Source organism: Protopterus annectens, chromosome 7.part0 (genome assembly GCF_019279795.1).
Source record: "Protopterus annectens isolate FY-2018-M chromosome 7.part0, PAN1.0, whole genome shotgun sequence".
Lineage (NCBI taxonomy): Eukaryota > Metazoa > Chordata > Ceratodontiformes > Protopteridae > Protopterus > Protopterus annectens.
In genome coordinates, this window is record NC_056739.1 from 225,216,335 (window position 1) to 225,237,683 (window position 21,349).

The 21,349-nt window shown below is 40.8% G+C and overlaps 1 protein-coding gene across 1 annotated transcript in view; it reads left to right on the top strand.

Moving 5' to 3' along the window:
* Positions 1 to 21,349, top strand: part of TRIM33 (tripartite motif containing 33) — a gene marked incomplete in the record, with an annotated part of 2,559,229 nt that overhangs the window by 2,414,439 nt on the left and 123,441 nt on the right. Inside the window, 1 exon segment of the mRNA XM_044076157.1 lies at positions 19,326 to 19,675. Within this exon segment, the coding sequence (XP_043932092.1) occupies positions 19,326 to 19,675 (350 nt within the window).

Here is a 21,349-nt window from a genome sequence, read left to right on the forward strand (position 1 = left end):
GAGATTGGCTAAAGTTTTTTTTAAGAGACTGGCTAAAAATTGAGTTCAAAGTGATCATATGAGCTACAGTATAGTACACAGTAAATGCAGCTGTAGTTTGTGTAAATGTTTGTATGCTGAAGAAGAAACCCCATGAGTAAACATCCACTGCATTCTGACCAGACTTTGCTAAACAGGGTTGACTTGACTTGAATGGCCTTGTATGGGGAAATTAGAACTGTTCCTGAGCTAAATACTAAAATGATGTCCATTTAGCAAGAAATGAAATGGAGTAAAGTAGTGTCTAATTTATTTAACTTTCTGCTAGAGTATCATTTCAACAGGGGAAAATGAACTAGATAGTTGTATCTTAAATCGGTAGTCCTGGTCCTGTTTTGTGGAAGGTCAAAACAACCCTGCACTACTTGCACACTATTCAGTGTAGTTTTTATAAATTCAGCCAGTATGCAGAAGGACAATAGTCAATTAATAGCAAAAGTAGAATGAGCTGTGACACTGAAGAAAGATTGCAAGGTTGGGTGTCTTTTCTGCCATGGCCCTACACAAAATTTGAGTGTTTCAACAAGAAAACTGTTAATGTGGTTTGTTTGCTTTCTGTGCTTTCCTGGGGCAAGCCCTGTACTGTAATATGTTGTTTGTCTTTCGGCTTTTCCTGGTAAGGGGTCGCCACAGTAGAACTCCGGTCTGCTAATGATTGGCAGTAGATTTTTATGAAACGCCGAGGTGCCAGCTCGATGCCCATTTACGCACACGTCTTTCCAACGCTACCCAACCGTGGGGAGGACATGCAGACTCCACACAGAAGGCATTCCCAAGGCCAGTCGAGAATCGAACGGGAGAACCATTTGCTGTGAGGTAACAACGTTACCGCCGTACCACCGCGGCATGCTACTGTAATATACAGGTAATAAATCCCCAAAACTAAAGTAAAATCTGCTAAAGATAATGAAGTAAAACTTTGATAGGCAGAAAGGGACATGGGTGTAAAAAAAAAAAAAAAAAAAAAAAAAAGGTAAAAGCAACCAAAGCAGTCAGATCAGTCCTACACTAATTCAAATAATTTTCCAGGAACATTTGAAGTCGCACAACACTGATTCACTGTCCCTGTAGTGTATTGTAGAAGGGAAAGTGATTAGTAAACAGATCATCACTTATAGCAAACGGATACATGGATTATCAGTCAGAGCAGACCTTCTTGGGTTCACACCTGTTTAAAGTGCTGTGCAACACCTTTTCACCCCTAGCAGCTAAACTAGAGATGCCGTCATACAGCCTTGGAGACCATGTCCTGAAGTTAAACTCCATGATATAGATCACAACTTCTCAATACTGGGACCAAGCATCTGGGAATCCCCATCCCCCACCCCACCAACTTAGACACATCCTCCTACCCAACATTCTGACCTGAATTAAAAACTCATTTCCAAAACCAACCAAAGTGCCAGTGCTTTATCAGAAATCATATAGTCCAACTCCGCCATAATTCTTCCAGCTTAAAGATGTCACCTCTGCATCTCTCATGTCACTTTTTTGTCTTCCTACCTGTATGTACTCTAATCACATCTTACATGATTAGGACCGTGCATTTGTCCATGAAGGATGTGATTGCTGAAACCTGCTGATGTGGAGTACCTGGAAGTAACCTCATTGCTCTGAGTTTTCCTTACAAAATGCTGTCCGTCACACATTTCAGCTAGCAGATGCTGTTACTGACACTACTTAATCAGAGAATCGTATAAATAATGGCAGTCCTTAGGCGGCATCAGAAACATTACTACTGACCCACCACGGCTCTAAAAAAAACTCCCCAAACAAGAAAAATAAAAAGTAAAATCTGAAAATGTTACTGAATACTAGTACTCTTAACATGCTGCTTACTACTGCGAGTTTTCCAGCCACAGCTGCTGTCCTCCCTTGAGTTGTGAAAGCACTCATTACATGTTTAATGTCGTTTCTGTCTCTGTAGTACTTGGTATCCTCTCTTGTAAGTTGTTTTTTGGGGGCTTTTTGTCTAAAAGGATAATTTATAGAGTTCTGCCAAGCAGCTTCAGTGTCAAATTGCAGCCTTGACTGGAGTTCAGGTAGCCATTTAGTGGCTTGTAGGGTATGTGTTTTGTTACTGTTGGGGTAAAAAAGTTGAACACAACTTACAGAAGCTTTGGTTGGGCTTTTTTAACCCATATACAAGGGCCGAAAAGAGAAATGAAATCAAAACTTCTGCTGTTGATCGTATTGCCCACTTGCAGTAGTGATCACTTCTTGGGACTTCTGACAGAAAGACTTGATGTTTGTCCTGATTTCTAGAGTTTTACACACACTTCCTGGCTGGGTGGATGCTCTTCCACCAGGACATCAGCATATTAGTACTATAAGAGTTATGTCACCCCATGACATTTTTAGTTTCTTGTTCCTGCTGTACATTTGCAGATTGGTGCATGTTGTGCTACCGTTTGTTAGCCCATTGGTTTGACCTGGGTTCTAGAGGTTTTAGATAAGTACCACACTAGGGCAACTTTCTTATCTTTTGGATTATTTGTTGCATGGGTTTAGATTTGGTCATGTATCCTATGTCTGGGATAGCTAGCTGAAGATAAATTTCCTGTATGCATTTTGTGAGGAAGCAGACCCCACATAGATTTCCACACATGCTGTTTATTTTGTTTAGCACCTAAGCACAATGGCTGGGCTCCTCTCACTGTGCCTACTTCAAGTAGAAGACTATGAAGCAAAGAGCCAAGAGACTCTAGGATTATTTGAACCAGCGAAGGATGTGAGCTTGACCAGGGGTGTGATCTCGAAAAGGATACAAGGGAAGAAGGCTGTATTTAATTGGACACTGAAGATCACAATAAGGTTAAGACTGTCTGGTACAGCAGTGCCCTTTCACATTATCTGGCTGTGGTGATTTAACATCACTGGCATTGCTCCTCATGAGGCTAACACATGATCATACAACAGTAAGTCCAGTGTGTCTTTTCAGGAAGAAATCCTCTGGTCATCAGTTGGTCTGGATGCCTCGCCATGTGTCTGGTTCCAATACCTGCATCTTAATTTCCAAGGGTAAGGGTATTATCACCTCTGTGTTGTTCAGACGTGTAGCCAAAGAAGAGAGGCAGTGCCTCAGGACTGAAGCAGGAGATCCACTTCCAATATACCCCTTGTTCTTTGTTTTGTCTCCTATACCCAGAGTATTTACAAAATGCCTGGCTGCAGTAATTGCCTACTGTAGAATCAGAGGGATCTGCATTCACCCATACCTGGATGACTGCTTAATACAGGCATGGACTCTGGAGGAAACTCCTGAAACCCTCCAGTTCAGCCTTTTTATGCTGCGAGACTCTAAAGTACCCTCTGAACCTTCCAGTATATCAACTCAAAAGCCTTGTTACTACAGGTGAAAGTGTTTTTTTCAGAATCAGTACATCAGCTCAGTGGCACAGCTTCAGTGTGTCACAGCAAGAGAGATTTTAAGGACACCTAGGGTACATGGCCTCTTCTGTACTGATGGCACCCCTAACCATACCTGCACCTAGGGGGACACTAATGGGGTGCCTAAGAAGTGGGTACCTAAGAAACAGATGGTGTTAGCATGCATGTCTGCTGGACTCTGCCGTTTCACTCTTACTTTGTCTTAGAGTGTCATAGTGGACACAGCAAATACACTTGAGCATGGGAATTCCATTCTGATTGGGACCAGGCATGAACCATGGACTCGGACACAACTTTGTGAGCTCATTCAGGGGATATGAAAGTACATTGGGCTTGGGACAGGTTGCAAAGTTATGTCAGAGTAAAGGAAATGATAGCATTGGTTCTGGTTGTCAGGGCTTGGAAGTAACACCGGAAGCCTGGAATTATGTGCATAGTCACAGACAACACCACAGTTATGTAGCACATCATTGAGCAAGGGGTTTACACATTCCTTCCCTTGAGGCATGGCTCTTGGCTCAGGAGGCTGTCAGGACACTTGGGGCATCTTTGCATACTGTCTCGGGACAACAGACAGGTCCTCACAAATGGATGTTAGTGAGATTTTTCTGGACTTTATCCACAGGTGTGGTTTGCTGGAAATGTACCTCTACTTCTCCAGTAAGACAGCTACAAAACATTTTGTAAAACACCTCATCAAGGGGACTTGGACAGCTGATGCAGTCTTCATCTGGGCAGGTCTATTTTATATGCCTGCCTTCTAATCCTTTTTCACTACAGGGTAGTGCAGAAGATGGTGGAATACAAGCTATAAATGCTCCCTTTCAGCCAAGGCTGCACTGGTTATCTCACCTAGTGAATACAACAAAGGCAAAACTTTTGATTCTGCCTCAATGCATGAACCTCTTGACACAACCAGTTTTTCCATGCATTCTCACCTAAAATCATTCAGGCTGCCAGCAAAAGTGATCCAACTGCCATTCCCATCATACTCTTTTTGACAAGTCTATCTTAGGATGCTGGAAAACCTAACAAAAGGAAGAGTCATACCTAGTGAAAGAGAAAATATATTTTTTTTTAGTACTAAAAATGGCCAAGACCTGCCTGACAGATGTTTTCAAATCGGGATTCCCATTCCTCACTGAAGGTGCATGTAACTTCCACTTCAGAGTGTTACCTCCCTTGTGAACCCTCACTGTTTTCTGTATTACCCGTAAAACAGTTTCTCGTGAAGGTTCTGCACCTAAGGTTTTTCTAAGAAATATCTTTCACTACCATGGGATCTTAGTTGTGTTCTAGAAAAGCTATGTTTACCTTTTGTTGATTCAGCAGTGATTTCTGACCGTCTCCTTCCTCTTTTAGTGTTCTTGGTTGCTGTATGAAGGAAGGAATGAGTGCATCATCCATTAGAGAATGTGAGCTTAGTAGTTGAATGATGATGTAGCCAAAAATATCTATAAATTGGGGGTCAGGCTAATGCCCCTTTTTTAAGAGATGAGAAGTCTTTGGTAAATGGATGATACTTCACTTTCATTGGCATTTCTGTCTGATTTTCATTCCACAACAGCAGTGTTGAATGCCGAGCCATCCTCCTTCATACTTTTATCTACTTCACTTCTTGTGTTACACCAGGAGGCTAGTATGAAATTAACTCTTACGTCTTTGAATTTGGTTATTTTGCCTATTCCGACTGTATAACAGCCACCCCAGCGTTCTCAGTTGACATTTTGTTACCCTTGGGCGAGTCCTATGGCCTATTTATTTGGAATTAAGCATTAACTTAAATTTTGAATGGTGCAGTTGTCGGGAACTTTTTTGTTTTTTCCCTTTTCCATCACTGACTTTCCTGTTGGCTGTAGTAATACTGAGCACAAGGAAGCATGCCTTGAGCAGCATAGTTCAGCTTCAGGAGATTTACCTACACTCCTGCGTGTGCCAAGGCAGTAAGTCAGGGCTGCCTCCCTCAATCCCTCCAGGATGAGCAAGCTGGCTCACCCCCATACACTGGTGCCCGTCTTCTCTTATTTGGGTAATACTCCAGGCGTTATGCCATTAAGTCATGGTGCTGTGCAAATGTTGTTTTTAATTCCAAAACCACTGATTCTTCTTTCGGTACACCTATTGAAATAGTTAAAAAAAATATTATGTACACTTTTACACAGGAGATTTTCCATATACTTTCTATTGTTTAGCTATTCTTGTACTCTGTTTCTGTTGGATTTATTTATTATCACTTCAAATAGTTTAACAGTAATTCTTACAGCAGTTCAGCAGCAGATTACTAGAGCAGATCCCAGGCAGGCCTTCACAAGTGGATGTTAAACAGAAAGGTTTTCCTGCAGATTCTTTCAGTGGGGTGCTTCTCGGATATGTGTGTGTGTGTGTGTGTGTGTGTGTGTGTGTAAATATATATATATATATATATATATATATATATATATATAAATATATATGTATATATGTATGTATGTATGTATATGTCTTTGCTTCCAATCAGAACAGGCTGTTTAGGTTTTGTTCCAGAATTCCATACCCAGAATCTTGGAAAGTAGACACCATGTCTTTTTCTTGGAAGGGGAGATTCCTCAGTGAATTGCCTTCCCTACCTGTAATCACCAAGGATCTTCTGAAAATCAAGTACTAGCCAAACATTTTGATGTCAACTCCCTTCATTGATTTCCTATTTTATTTCATATGGCCCAAAGCAGTCCTCACAAGTTGCAAGTTGAATCACAGGATAGACTTTGCTGACTTGGTAAAAGGGTGCTCTAATTCAGTCAAACCTCCATACTCTGCATCTAACCTTTCTCAATGAATGGATTTTAATTTCTTTCAGGCACCTAATCTCTCAAAAGTGTGGTTCAGGTGTTACTGGAGGCTAAGATGTCTGCTACAAGACTAACTTATGATGTTCTTCATCTCACATTGCTGCAGTCCTTACACTTGGGTAGTCCGCTGTCCTCGGTCGGCCCGAATATCAAAGTATAAGGCTGACGCCGGTCAAGGCGCATTTGACTGACATCAGGACGTCAGGGTACAAATGCGCATGACCGACGTCATATCCTCAGTCTTTTTTGCCGCATGGTCCGATGCAGAAGCAGTATTGCAAGTGCCGGTTGGCGTTCTGAAATTTTTCGTTTTCGGAGTTTCAGACCGAGTCAAAGTTGGCTAAGTACCCCGTTGGGGAATATTTTAGTTTTTTCTTGCCTCAGTGGTTTACCGGATGTCAGAAAAAGTGAATAATTGTATTTCTTGTGGGAAACAGATACCGCATAGAGACTATCATACTTTGTGTATTCCTTGTTTAGGGCCTGAGCACAACGTTGTTGGGTGTCGCTCTTGTGCTAGATTTAATAAGCGCACTATAAAGAGAAGACTAGATTGTGCAGGGTTAGTCTTTGGGAAGCGGTGCAATTATAAAATGCCGTCGGATGCTCCGACGCCCGCTTCTTCAAAGAAGCGCAAGGACAAAGCAGTGAAGCCTAGGTTAGAAGAACCGTCCGTTCCGGATGCCGGTTCTTTAGAGGTGTCGGTGGAGCCGGTGGTTCCACCGGAGGTTTCTTTGGGATCCCAGGGAGAGACCTTGTTGTTGCAGGATGTGGCCTCTCAGGAGGCAGGTCAGGCTGATGGGGCTTCTCAGGTTACTATACTCCCCTCCCTGCCTAGGGTTGTTAGGCCTTCTCCTTCTGTTTCCAAGGCTTCTCCTAGAGGCAGGCCAGGTTTAGCTTCAGTTGGTGTCACCCCTAGTTCTTCTGGAACTGTGCCCAAGAAGCATATGCTTAAAATGGCAGAAGATTTAATTACTCTGATTAGGGGTTCTTTGCCTCCTCCTGATAAGAGGCCTAGGGTGGAGCCTGAGCTAGGGAGTTTTGAGCAGGCTTCGGATGTTTCAGAGTCTTCGGCTGAAGACTTGCAGGAGTACTCTCCTTATTCTGATTCTGATGTGGATGATTCTACTCCTTCTGCTTCTCCTCCTGAGGATTTTTCTTTTCAGAAACTCTTCATTCCATGAGGGAGCATTTTAAGTGGGAAGGTCAGGACTTCTCTGATTCCAGGAAAAGGCTTAGGGAATTTTTGTTTTTACCCCAGCATAGGCCTTTGGCTATACCTCCTGTTTTGGATGTAGTGGAAGATGTTTTTACAGAGGCTTCTCTTAATCCTGATTCTTTGCTTCCTGCTCCTGTTAAACCGGATAGGTATTACAGGGTGCCTGAAGTTCATAAGTATCTTTTAAGAGTCCTAGGGCAGACCCAGAAACTGTTAGCCAGGGGCCTAAAGGTGTTAAGGCTTCTGTTGTCAAGAATCCGGTTCCTGCAGATAAAGAAGCCAGGGCCTTGGATAGATGGGGAAAGAAAGTTTATACTTCTTCCACTCTAGCTATGAGGGCTTTGAATTGCCAGTTTCACATGTTAAAATACCAGAACTATCTCCTTTCACAGTTGAAGTCTAAGGTTGATGCTCTGGCGGAAGGTATTGATTGTAAAGAGTTACAAGATTTAGTACATGTTTCTGAACAGGTGGGTAAGCATTCTTTGCAATGTGGTTTTGATGCTGTACAGGCCTCGTCTAGGGTGGCTGCCACTGGGTCAGTTCTTCGCAGGCACGCCTGGCTGAGGGATCAAAATTTATCTGACCATGTTAAAACAAGGATTTTAGATGCTCCTTTACAATCTGATGTGTTGTTTGGTTCTCCTGTTGAGGCAGTTTTAAAGAAAATGGAAGACAAGGCTAAGTCTATGCAGACTGTTAAAGATTTTTTGCAGGTTCAGCCTCCAAAGTTTAGTAGAAATTGGCCTGCTAAAGGGTGGACGTATCCTTCTTATGATTCCCAGTCTAGGGGTAGATCTAGACGTGGTAGGGGCAGAGCTCAGGGCTCTTTCAGGCCTAGAACAGGGAGTTCACCTGCACAGTCTTCAGGTGAGGGCAGGAGTCAGTCCTTTCGTAAACAGACCCAATGACCTACCTTTTCAGCTGCCAGAGCCTTCTCGTCTGGCAGCACCTTTGGGAGGAAGGTTGGCACTTTTCAAAGAAAATTGGAGTTTAATTACCCAAGACAGATGGGTATTGGATATCATACACCAAGGTTACAGGTTTTATTTCCATACCTTGACTCCTTTCAGAGGCATGCCAGACGTTCCTCCTCAACAAAGAATAGAGGCTCACAAGCAAATTTCTCTGTTACTTCAACTAGGGGCCATACAGCCAGTCCCTATGCCAGAAGTGGGCCTAGGATTTTATTCTCGCCTGTTCCTAGTACCAAAGAAGGGGAACACGTGGAGACCAATTTTGGATTTATCTATCCTCAACACTTATCTGGACATTCCCAAGTTCAAAATGTTGATGTTACAACAGCTTTTACCTCTGCTGGGCAAAGATCATTGGATGGTAACTTTGGATCTCAAGGAGGCTTACCTTCATGTTCCTATCAGACTAAGTTGCAGGAAGTATCTGCGTTTTCGAGCTGGGACTTCTCACTATCAGTTCTCCGCATTGCCCTTTGGCTTATCTACTGCGGCCAGAGTGTTCACGAAAGTTCTGGCTCCAGTGATAGCTTTCTTCAGGCTAAAAGGAATACAGATCTATCCTTATTTGGACGACTGCCTGATTCTGGCTCAAGGAAGGGAAGAGCTTCTTCATCATTTGGAATATGTGATAGCAGTGCTAAGATGCCTGGGGTATTCTGTGAACGAAATAAAGTCCAGTCTAGTACCCTCTCAGGACATGTGCTTTCTGGGTGTAAGACTGAATACAGCATCCCAGATGGCCTTCTTAACCCCGGACAAACAAAAGAGTCTTTCCCTTTACTTCCATCAACTATCTCATCAGTCCGGGCTGACTGCAAGGACAGTCCTTCAAGCCTTAGGGTTCATGGCATCTTGTATTCTGGTGCTTCCCAATGCCAAACTGCATATGAGGAAGCTACAATGGTATCTCAAAATGTATGGACACAGCACTGCCAGGATCTGGACACTGTCATTCAAATAATACCTTGCATTCAAAAGGAATTTTTGTGGTGGGCTCAGGAATGTCACCTAAACAAGGGACTCTCTGTGACCCGGCCAGAGGCGAGTCAGATTTTAACGACAGATGCCTCAGACAGAGCTTGGGATGCTCATCTAAATGGAAAGTGGATACAAGACAAGTGGCCTGCCAGACTACAACATCTACATATCAACCTGAAGGAGATGTTAGCAGTCCAGTTTGCATTAATAGCTTTCAAGGATTTACTTCTTCCAGGGCAGGTGTTGATTCTAACAGACAACACAACTGTCATGTGGTACATCAACAAGCAAGGGGGAACACATTCTTATCCTCTATGCAGGCAAGCAATGATTTTGTGGGAGACTGCTCTCAGTTTACAGCTCAATCTTCAGGCAAGGTTTCTGCCAGGAGCACAGAACTCCTTAGCAGATGTGTTGAGCAGACGAATTATGGATCCCCATGAGTGGAAATTGGATCCTCGTGTATTTCAGAAATTGACAGTGTCATGGGGAACTCCAGACATAGATCTGTTCGCTTCTCCACTAAACCATCAGCTGCCAAAGTTTTGCACAAAAAGGTTTCATCCCACAGCTTGGAAAGTGGATGCTCTTTCTTTCAATTGGAGCAAACTTCATGTGTATGCCTTTCCACCTCTGCCTCTCCTCTCAAAGGTACTTCTAAAGGTCAGACAGGACAAGCCAAGGATGATTTTAATAGCTCCAGATTGGCCTCGACAGCACTGGTACCCATTACTGAGAAGTCTGGTGGAAGCCTCCATGGCCTTTGCCTTGATTCCACACCTGTTGTCACAGGAGGACAGCCATTTGCTCAATGTCAAACTTCACTCTCTTCACCTAACAGCCTGGCATATTCTGTTTTGAATCATAGAGGGTCTCAACTTCCACAACAAGTTTTGAATGTGATTTTGGAAGCTAGAAGGCCTAGTACAAGGAAAGTGTACGCAGATAAATGGAAGAGATTTTTATTTTGGAGTGCAGCGAAGGATTTTGATGTTTCTGAGCCTAATTTAAGTGTGGCTCTTCAATATCTTACTGAGTTACTGGACAAAGGTTTGTCCTTCTCTTCTATTAAGGTTCATGCTGCAGCAATTTCAGCTCACTATGAATGTGACCCTCCATTGTTTTCTCATCCTTTGTTCAAGCAATTTCTTAGAGGGGCAAAGAATATAAGACCCCCACGTAGAGCTCCTACTCCTGCTTGGGATCTCAATTTTGTGTTGGAGAAACTTACTCTACAACCTTTTGAGCCTGCAGCTACTTCTGAGTTGAAAAATTTATCATGGAAGACTGCCTTTTTGTTGGCCATTACCTCTGCAAGAAGGGTTTCTGAATTACAGGCCCTTATGGCGGTTGAGCCTTTCTTGATTTTCCATAAGGATAGGGTATCTTTGCGTACTAATCCTTCCTTTATGCCTAAGGTGGTTTCTAGTGTGGCTTTAAACCAAACTATTCATTTGCCTACTTTTTATGCAAATCCCCAAAATAAAGGGAAAAGATTTTGCACACTTTAGATGTACACAGGCAGTTGCGATATTATTTGGACAGAACTAAAGGGTTCAGGCAGTCTCAGCAGTTGTTTGTTTCTTTTGCTTTGAGTTCTCAGGGCAAGCCTGTGTCAAAACAAACTATTTCTAAGTGGATTGGGTTTTGCATTGCTTTCTGTTATTCCCATCATGGCAAGGAGATTCCAGCTGGGATTAGGCCTCATTCCACTAGGGCTACTGCCACTGACAGCCTTTTGAGGGAGTGGCAACCAAGGATATTTTGGAGGCAGCTACTTGGAGTTCAGTGCATACTTTCTCTAGGCATTATCACCTGCCACTTTACTCTAAATCCAGGGCTGGTTTTGCCACTGCTGTTTTGCAGGGCATTTTGGCAGCTCCTGCTTCCTTGTAGTTTGGCCATCCTCCCTTACCTCTGCTTTGGGATTCTACCCAAGTGTAAGGACTGCAGCAATGTGAGATGAAGAACATAGTACAGTTTTGTACCTACCATAAATGTAGATGTTCGAAGATCCACATTGCTGCAATCCAATTTACCCTCCCTCCTTCCCCTCTGCAGTTAGAGGTGGTTGTGTGGGTTGGGTTGTAAATATTGTGTATATTGTATATATTGTACATATAATTAGTGCTGGTTGGTTGGTTGTTTGCTGTCTTTTGGTTTTGACCTTTATTTTTAGGGTCTTCTGACATCTGGGGCAAGAAAAGACTGAGGATATGACGTCGGTCATGCGCATTTGTACCCTGACGTCCTGATGTCAGTCAAATGCGCCTTGACCGGCGTCAGCCTTATACTTTGATATTCGGGCCGACCGAGGACAGCGGACTACCCAAGTGTAAGGACTGCAGCAATGTGGATCTTCGAACATCTACATTTATGGTAGGTGCAAAACTGTACTTTTCTAAATGGAAAAGATTTTCTAGTTGCTGATAAAGTAATTGTGGAAAGGGCAAGTAAATTCCCACCTGTTTTGACACCACAGTTTATTTCTGAAAAAGTTATACATGGTTATAATAAGGGAACTAGCCATGGATTCAGTTCTTTCCCAGTATCTGTAAGTGTTGAAGCTCGAATCATTCAGGATATTATTTCCAATAATTGGAAGATCATTATGGGAAATCCAGAGCGGTCTAAAATTATTGGATGTAGCCCAAATTTTGTTTATAAAAAAAACTAGAAATATAAAAGAAATGCTGGAACAAAACTCACAGCAATTAAGTAATTTAGCTAGTAAACAGCAAAGAACCAAACCAGGAAGTAAATGCACACACAGCCAAGAGGTGGAACAGTTCGTTGTAAGTTCACCAAAGCAGATTCGCTAAATCCAAATAGGCACCAAACGAATTCAATTAATTCCTTTATTCAGAACCACAAAGTAGTAACACACAAGCGCTTTCACTCAGACGAATTCTGAGCTTTATCAAGTGACACCATGCTGTAACATCAGGTGTCTTATATACCATGAGAATCATTGAATTAATTAGGAAGTGCTGCCAATTAACATTTTAAAAAGACAGTGCGCTTTTCTGCATGTTTAAGAATTCCATTAAAACAAAATGTATAAAATAATGATAGGGTGTGCTTAAAAAATATACAATGCTACATCTATTGATGCTAAAAATATTAAAAACTTTAGGAATAAGCAAAAAATTAGCACTATTTCCCTAATGTTTAACTTTGCAATAAAATTTGCTGAATGCAAGATCCTGCACTTCTTTGAAATTTGAAATATTTTTTAAGCACACCCTATCATTATTTTATACATTTTGTTTTAATGGAATTCTTAAACATGCAGAAAAGCGCACTGTCTTTTTAAAATGTTAATTGGCAGCACTTCCTAATTAATTCAATGATTCTCATGGTATATAAGACACCTGATGTTACAGCATGGTATCACTTGATAAAGCTCAGAATTCGTCTGAGCGAAAGCGCTTGTGTGTTACTACTTTGTGGTTCTGAATAAAGGAATTAATTGAATTCGTTTGGTGCCTATTTGGATTTAGCGAATCTGCTTTGGTGAACTTACAACGAACTGTTCCACCTCTTGGCTGTGTGTGCATTTACTTCCTAATTTAGCTAGTGATAAATGGGAGACTTTTGCCTGCCAGAATTGTTTTTATTGTCGATATATTATGGCTGTTAATAACTTTTATTTTAAATGCATTATGTTTTAATGGGAAAAGTCAGAGTGAAGGATTGGTTTATCTGGCATGCTGCTGAGATTGTGATGGTTTTTATGTTGATAAAACGAGGAAGGTAGCTGACAGGATTAAGGAACACACACAGGCCATTAAAAGAAAAAATAAAACCAATGCCTTAGCAAGACATGCATTGGTGTGTAAATGAAAAACAACTGCTGTTCTGCCAAGTACAAATAAATCCAGGTCCCGAAATGTAAAGATGCTTTATTGGTCCAAACACCTCAATAGGAACACCACCAAACAAACTGCAGGCTGTTAGTGAAAAAACAATCCAAATAACGTATTCCACAAAACGTTTTCGTCGCCAACTTCTTCAGTAGTTGGTCCAAAGATCTCGACTTTATATATCTAACTATTGATGAACGTTTTAAACCATTATACTCTTGGAGGTTTTGCGAAGAACTTGTGGAATTCCATGCAACTTCAAGCCAGAAGTGAATCAAGTATTGAACGCAGCACGAAAACTGTTGCAGTGTAAAACATTTAGTTTCCTGCATTGGTTTGTGACAATTGTAGGAAATTTTAATTTTTAGTCCTAGAAAAAGTGGGCAAGAATAAATTTGTAGAAGATTGTAACAAATATTTTGAATATTTGGAGCTAAAATGGCAGGTTTTTTTTTTTTTTTTTTGAGAGCAGATATTGCTCCAGGGGTAAATGACAGTATTTCAGTTAAAAGCTTATTAAATTACAATCGTGTTTAATCATTTTTTTTTTTTTTTAAGTATTCATAGAATTTTATGGTGATTAGTTAAATTTTGTGTTAAATGATTTTTACTTGATGTGTATTTTAAGATCAAAATATCATTGGTTTATTTAGTGTGATGTCACAGTTTATTCATTTAAATGGGTTGTAACAAGGTGTTTTTACTATTCTGAGGAAGTTCTTGATTTTAAAAGAACGAAAGCACTTAAATCATTCTTATTTCGTATTTTTCAGTGGCAGTTGTATATTTAGTACTGGTTTTGTTTTTTATTTATTTAGATTTTCTAGTTGGTGCCTCAAGACGAATCAGTACCATTATCAAATGGGATAGATCTGTTGTTCTCTCTCACTTGTGTGTACTGCTCAATTCAAGCCTGGCATATTCTTCCTTTTAAAGTACATTTGGCAGCCATTTCTGCCTGCCTTTCATCTTAGGCCTTCTAGGAAACCCCTCCCTTCTCCTTGAGATCTAAATAATGTTTTCGAAAATTTGACTTCTTCCATTTGAACATGTTTCTTCTGCTTTTTTGATGTTTTCTGCTTGGATGACAGCCTATGTAGTGCGTCTTACCTCTGCCAAATGGGTTTCTGAACTACAAGTGCTCATGGCTTTTCCTCCCTTTTTGGTCTTTCATAAGAATATGGTTACTCTTAAAACAAATGCATTTTCCTGTATTCTAAAAACTGGGGGGGGGGGGGGGGGCTTTTGCACTTTTAAGATGTTCACAGACAGCATAGGTTTTATTTTGACAAGACCAAGTGTTATATAATCAGACTAGACTTTCATTTCCTTTCACGACAAGAAGTTGTCTCCCTGTTTCCAAACAAAAAAGTTTCCAAAATGCATGCAAACGCTTTTTTGTTTTAAAAGTATGATGTCCTATTTTGCCTTCATTCTTAGCAGGTTGGGTTTGGAACCGATCCTTGGTCCTGTCTCAGCCTTATACAAAAGCTTGAGGTCTTCCACTAGCTTGTAGCTAAAATCCTATCCTATCATGCACTAGGAGAGCTCACAGATTTCGTTTGCTACTAAACAAGATTGGGTGCTCCTCCTACTGGCTCTGGCTAATTGTTTTTTCCTTTACATATTTTGAAAAATAGTTAGCTTTTTCAAACGGTTTTATTCTAGTTAATTTTTACTAAGCGAGTTGTGTGCTTTGTTTTCATTTAAGTTATTGCTGTGGCCGTCATTTTCCTTCCTTCCCCTATCCTGGCTTTAAAATAATTCGTACAAGTCCATTTTACTTAGAGGGCTTTCCTTTTCTCCTTTTTCTAAATTCCTCCTTTGTCTTGATAGGCTAGTTCGTTAAAATTAGAGAGCTGCCTTAGCCCATTTAACTTGGAGGGCCTTTCCCTTTGTTTTCCTCCTTAATTTCATCAAGGCTAGCTCATTTAAGTTAGAGGGCTACCTTTGCGTGTTGTAATTAGAGAGCTTTTTCACTGTGTTTTTTGGCTGATTATTTAAAAAAAAAATAGTAGTAGTTGAATGTACGTAGTTATATATTTTTTTTCTGTAGTTTAACTGATTTCCTGTTGTTAATTTATATAATGTCTTCAAAGGATTCCAAAGAAGCTAAACCCTCTGGGTTTAAGTAATATGTGAAGTGCAGTTAAAAAATGTCTCTTACCAACGGACATACTATTTGTGTATACTGTCTTGGAGTGGTTCACCTCCAAGAGTCCTGTGCCATCTGTCACTCTTTTAGCCACAGGGTTTTATTAGAGAGGAAAAACAAACTCTTTCTAAGAGGCTTGTTGAAGACCCATTTTTCTAAAGCAATCGAAGGTCAGGGTCCTTCAAAGTCAGGCCAGTCCCCCTCTTCAAAGTCAGACAGGTCGAGGAAAAGGTCCTCTTCTTCAAGTGCTCACTCGGAGCCATCAAAAAAATTACAAAAAGTTTCATTTTCTGACCGGAAGGCTGTGCTTTCACTGACTGCCATCATTCATAAGGATTAAAGGTGGTGGGCTACTCATGTGGTAGCCAACCTTGGTATGCCATTTATAAAACCAAATAGGAATCTGATCCTGGAATTCTGTGCTTTCACTTTAGTCTTAGAAGCACAGGCTTGACAAAGGTCCAGGGAATGTGGAGTAGTAAAGGCAAGGCCAGACATGGCCATAATTTCTGCCCTCCATTCCCTTGTTTCTCTTCCTGCTGCTGTCTGTGCACTAGCTTTACAGTAAGTAATGTTAAAAAAGAACCGATCAAACTCGTCCTGAGAATGGACCCCGTGAAATACTCGGTTTAAAATGTGTACTAGCTCATCACCTAAGTATTACATAGTATCTGAGATGCAAGCCTTGATGGCCATAGAGTCTTGCATAGTCTTCTGTAAAGTCAGGTGTTAGCCTCCTCCCAGTGTTTTTCCTTTTTTGCTTGCTTACCATGGATGTGTTCTTCACTGGGGGGGTAGGGGTCACCTCAGAACCATGAGGGAAAGTAATGTCTGGTTGGGCTGTCACTCAGGCAGTTACAATGAGTACTTGTGCACATTGCCAGCATTCTGGCTATTAAAGTAATTGTGATGATCGTAATCCACTTCTTGGATGATATTTGAATGATCCTGGTCGCCACAAAGGCCCACAGTGTTTTTCCATTGTGAGTGCATGGTTCCTTGTACTTGCAATGAAGGCTACTACCTGTTGGTGGCTTGATAAGCTGAATGCCACCCACAAGCCATGCTTTTGCATCACTACCCCTTCTTTGAGAGTGTATATGGCAGGGCAGTTCTAGCTTTGCCCAGTTCTCCCACCACCAGGATGTACTATCCTATTCTGTCTCAGCTCCCTTATGTGACCAAGCCATTAATTAAACTGTGGTCTCCTAATCCATAGTCAGGGCTTATTACTTGACACCATTGGAGCCAGCTAATACTTTTTTTATGCTAAGTGGTTTCAGAAATGGCTGTGTACCAGTCCAGATTACCACCAGTGATTTTCCCCAAACCTCAGAGCAAATGAGGTAAGTGCACTAAATGTGCAGAGGCAGCTTGTGTTATTTAAGGGAGCTAAAATATTTCTTGTAGACAAAACAACTTACTTATTCTTCCTTTAAAGCAAGGAGAACATAGCAGTCTGTTGTCCCGGTAAACTGTCTGTTGGTGACTGGGTTAATTGCATTGCCGTGCATTCATGAATTGTAAGGAAAACATTAACAAGGGTGAGTGAAAGTTCACTGTATTAGGACTGTGGGCACTGAAGAATCTTTTATCAGGATATCTTAGCCCAAGTGTTAGTAAAACAAACACTTTGTAATGACTGGAAAATGTATGAATAAAATCAAATTTGATTGGTATTGCAAGAGTAGGGCAGCTTTGCTGCTGTTTTTAGGGCATGGTAGCTTGTACTCCAGGACTGTGGTCATGGTCTGAACTGCTTTCATACTTTTTCTCTGTCTGGGTTGTGATGCAGCACTGAGCCTTGCTATAAGCATAACAGTTATGTGATGAACTCAGCATAACAGAAGATATTGAGTACAGAGTTCACTGCGGCATTATTGGATATGTCCTTCCAGACCCATTGTCCTTTTGCCTTGGAAACCTATGTTTTTTTTTTTTTTTCTTCCTATTTTTCAGTCCTGGTTTGGGTGGGGGAGTGCTGTATGTAAATGTGTACCTGTAACAGAACCCCATTGCAGGCTGATAAATGTAAGCATGCTTGTTGGGGGGAGGGGGCACTCTTTCCTGTTTCCTGACAAACTGAGCATTGGCTTTACAGAGGTATGGCATCTAAGTCCAAGGAAGTCATTTTTCCACTGTATTCAGCATTCATCAGACCTATCATTGCGTGCAATACCCCCTTTGGTGTGTACCTAACCAGGCATATCCAACAACTGGAATGTCCACAGAGGTTTCTCACTAAAAGAGTGCAGGACATAAGTGATATGTCCTTTGCAGACTGCCCCAAGGCCCTATCCCTGTATTCTGTCTCCTACAGGCTTTTGAGGGGATATCTATGCCTGACATACAGGGCATTGTCAGACCCCACTCTGATGGACCTCCTGAATGTCCGCAACACAAACAGTACCAGATTTACATGTTCTAAAGACTTAAACTTTGCCTGTGATATAAATAGGACCTGCTGGAGAGATAGGTGTGTATCCCAGAGACTACCCTGTTTATGGAACAGGCTCCCCATCCATGTGAAGCAGAGTTCTTCCCTGGTCCAATTCAAGTGCAACTTGGACATTTGGATGGGAAACCGGAAATTCATCCCTGGTTTGGCACCTATGTCTCTGATGCAGACAGGTAACCTGTAAATTGTGTGTCTCTATTAATTCAGTGAACACGTAAAAAAGTGAATGCTGATTTATTGACCCCATGTAAGCAAAAGCTTACAATCCCAAACACTCGGAACAGCGATTTTTTCCCAGGGGAAAAAAAAATCGCTGTTCCACAAAAATAAATAAAAACTTCAAACCATTACCTAAAGTGGGGAGCTGTGCCGCCCACACCCCGCTACTTAAATATGCCAACTCAGAGATCGCACTACAGTGATGAAAACGGCAAAGTAACTGAGGTGGCCACGTGATTTCTTTCCCAGGGAAAGAAATTGCTTATATGCCATTTCATTGTTTTGCTGTTTCATGCTTTCAAATTCGATCAAGATGCATTTGAAGGGTTGCGTCTTCAATTATATAATAGGAACCCTAAATGGTTCATCTCCCAGGCCTTTGCTTACACTTATCAAGGGTATTAGAACTCATCAGAGATTTGGATACATGACTAGGCTGAAAAAGGCCCTTGTGGTCGTTAGCCTAGTAAACCCCTATGAACCTATTTTCTTTTTCTGTCCAGTGTCATCCTGATTTATTTAGTATGGGATGGGCACCAGTTTGTTTGGAGACGTACAGACCTTAGGAAGTGTGATTGGAATGGGACTGGTGTATACGTGCTGCTGCAGTTATACTTCTGCTTGTACATCTACTGTGAATAGTGAGTTCTTCACACACTTGAATGTTTTATTATATGCGCAGGAATACAGTCCACGATGCATAATTTCTTTTGCATTTTTTGATGGGTTGCATGTAGCTTGCTTGTTGGGCTTTCCAGTTCACTTTTAATCTACATTTTTGCAAGTTCATGACAAGTTGCTTTAATGATGGACTTAAATAAAGCCATTTAAAATTTGTGAATTTAATAGAATCAAAACCCCACTTTACACTGTTTGCAAAATTCTTAGCATCTTTAAGGTACATAGGTGCTCACTGAATGTATGGGGTACATTTTGTGTGTGCGCGTGCACCTGCGTTACATTCTTGTAAAGTGGTACTGCACACGTAGGACTTGCCATCATTTAGGTAATGAAAGCTAAAGATGTTAACTTGTGTAGTGATTTTGCAATATTATTTGACACTTGGCTTAAAATGCAGATTTTCTAATCACCTACTTAAAACTCTTTGAGTGTTTTAAGCCGTTAAATGCTCTGAGTTTGCCTTCTTAAAAGCATGTTCTGTTTTCCTGACTTTAACTGAATATTTTTCTTTTAAGCTGAGCAGTCCAGAAAGTAGCTTGACGCCGCCTCTTCCAAGTAATTTGCATCTGGAAAGTGAACTGGAAGGACTTCGGAATCTTGTGAATAATGTAAAATGTGAGCTAACGTCTGGGAACTCAAGTTGCAAACAACAGACTAGTAATACACTTGTAAATGGAAAATCTATATGTAGAACTGCAGTACATCGATCACCTAGAGCTGCTGGGGAAAGCAGCAATAAAGAGGATGATCCCAATGAGGACTGGTGTGCTGTATGCCAGAATGGTGGTGATCTGCTTTGTTGTGACAAATGTCCCAAGGTTTTCCACCTCACATGTCATGTGCCTACACTTCTCAGCTTTCCAAGGTAAGTATCATGTCAGTTGTTTCAATTCTGAAGTTTTTTCAAAAATCTAGTGGTATCTTATTAGATTGATTCGACTCTCTCTAATCTACATTTAAAGTAGTTAATGTGGCATTTGACTTAAAATGCCAGTAATGTACATGTGGATTTAACATTCATTTTCTTCTAGTATGAACTTGAGTCAAGAATATGTAGTTTTGGAGGTCTTTCTATGTTTATGTGGTTCTGGTTAGATGACTGATTTCATATTTCATCAAAGAAGTTACGAGATGTTGCATTACAACGAGTCACTGTTCTTCAGAACATGCTGATTAGAGTGAAATGGCAAGTTAGGGAAATGTTTCCTAACTTCTCACTTTCTCCACTGATGAGCACTTGTCAAAGTTAGGATATTTACAGATGCAGAAGTGTGGGGACTACAGGGTAGCTTTGTCTTTCTGCAAACTCACCTACAAAAACTCTCCATTTTTTTCTGGTCTGTTTTCTTGTGTTGTGAGCTCTGAGTAGCGCGGTAATCAACTTTTCAGTTCTTCAGAAAATAAAAATGGTACTGAATTCCCAAAATCTCAAATTACAAAAATTGAAATCAAAACAAACTGGAGTCGAATGACAGTTTTGCTACCTCACCTGTTTGTTAAAATCAAGTTAAATGCTTTCTTGAATATAAAAAAAATTGATGCCATCAGAACTAGACACTGAAAATGCATTTCTTTGTATAAGTGTCCACATCAGCTGATCAGTCATATGAAATCAAACCATGTAGTATTAAAATACTTTAACAGTCCTTGTACAAGTATATGTTTAAAAAAAAAAAAAAAAAAAAACACACACACACAACCATTAAAAATATTACTTTTTTAAACCAGTTGTTTTTGTTTTAAATTGCATTTAGTATTTAAACTTTCTTAACTGGGGGCAGTCTGATCTTTGCTGGCTTTGCCATTTAAACTTCCAATTTGCAAATGTATTATTTGTACCCCTCTCCACTTGTATTCTTCTTAAAAGAATCCATGATTTTTAATTACTGCATATAATAGAATGTATGTTGTTTGTCTTTCGGCTTTTCCCGGTTAGGGGTCGTCACAGCAGAACTCCAGTCCGCTAATGATTGGCAGTTGTGTTTTTCTTTTTATAGTGTCAAGTTGCCAGCCCGACGCCCAAACTTCAACGAAGGCACGCCCATTCAACGCATGTCTTTCAAACGCCCACTCGACTGCGGGGAGGACATGCAGACTCCATACAGAAGGCACTCCCAACCCAAGCCGGGAATAGAACGGGAGAACCTCTTGCTGTGAGGCAACAGCGCTGTCGCTGCACCACCGCCGAAGTACATATAATAGAATGTATAATGTGTGTTAATCATCTCTAACTGTAATGGCAAAAATAATGTTCTGGAATCCTTTCAGAGATCTTAAATCATAGTCTTTTTAACATAGAATGCATCTCCATTCATGCATGTGGATACATATATACTTTTGAGTACTATTGCAAGTGTTTATTACATTAACCCTGTATCTGGTTTATGTTAGAAAAATAGTAAAACTATTTAAAAATCTACACTGATTTTTAGGTGCTACATAGAAACGTACCATGACCACCAAAGGAGGTTCATTTGAGTGTTTGATTTTTTTCTAAAGCCTTTAAATTCTAGCCCTTTTTACCTATAAAAAGTGATTA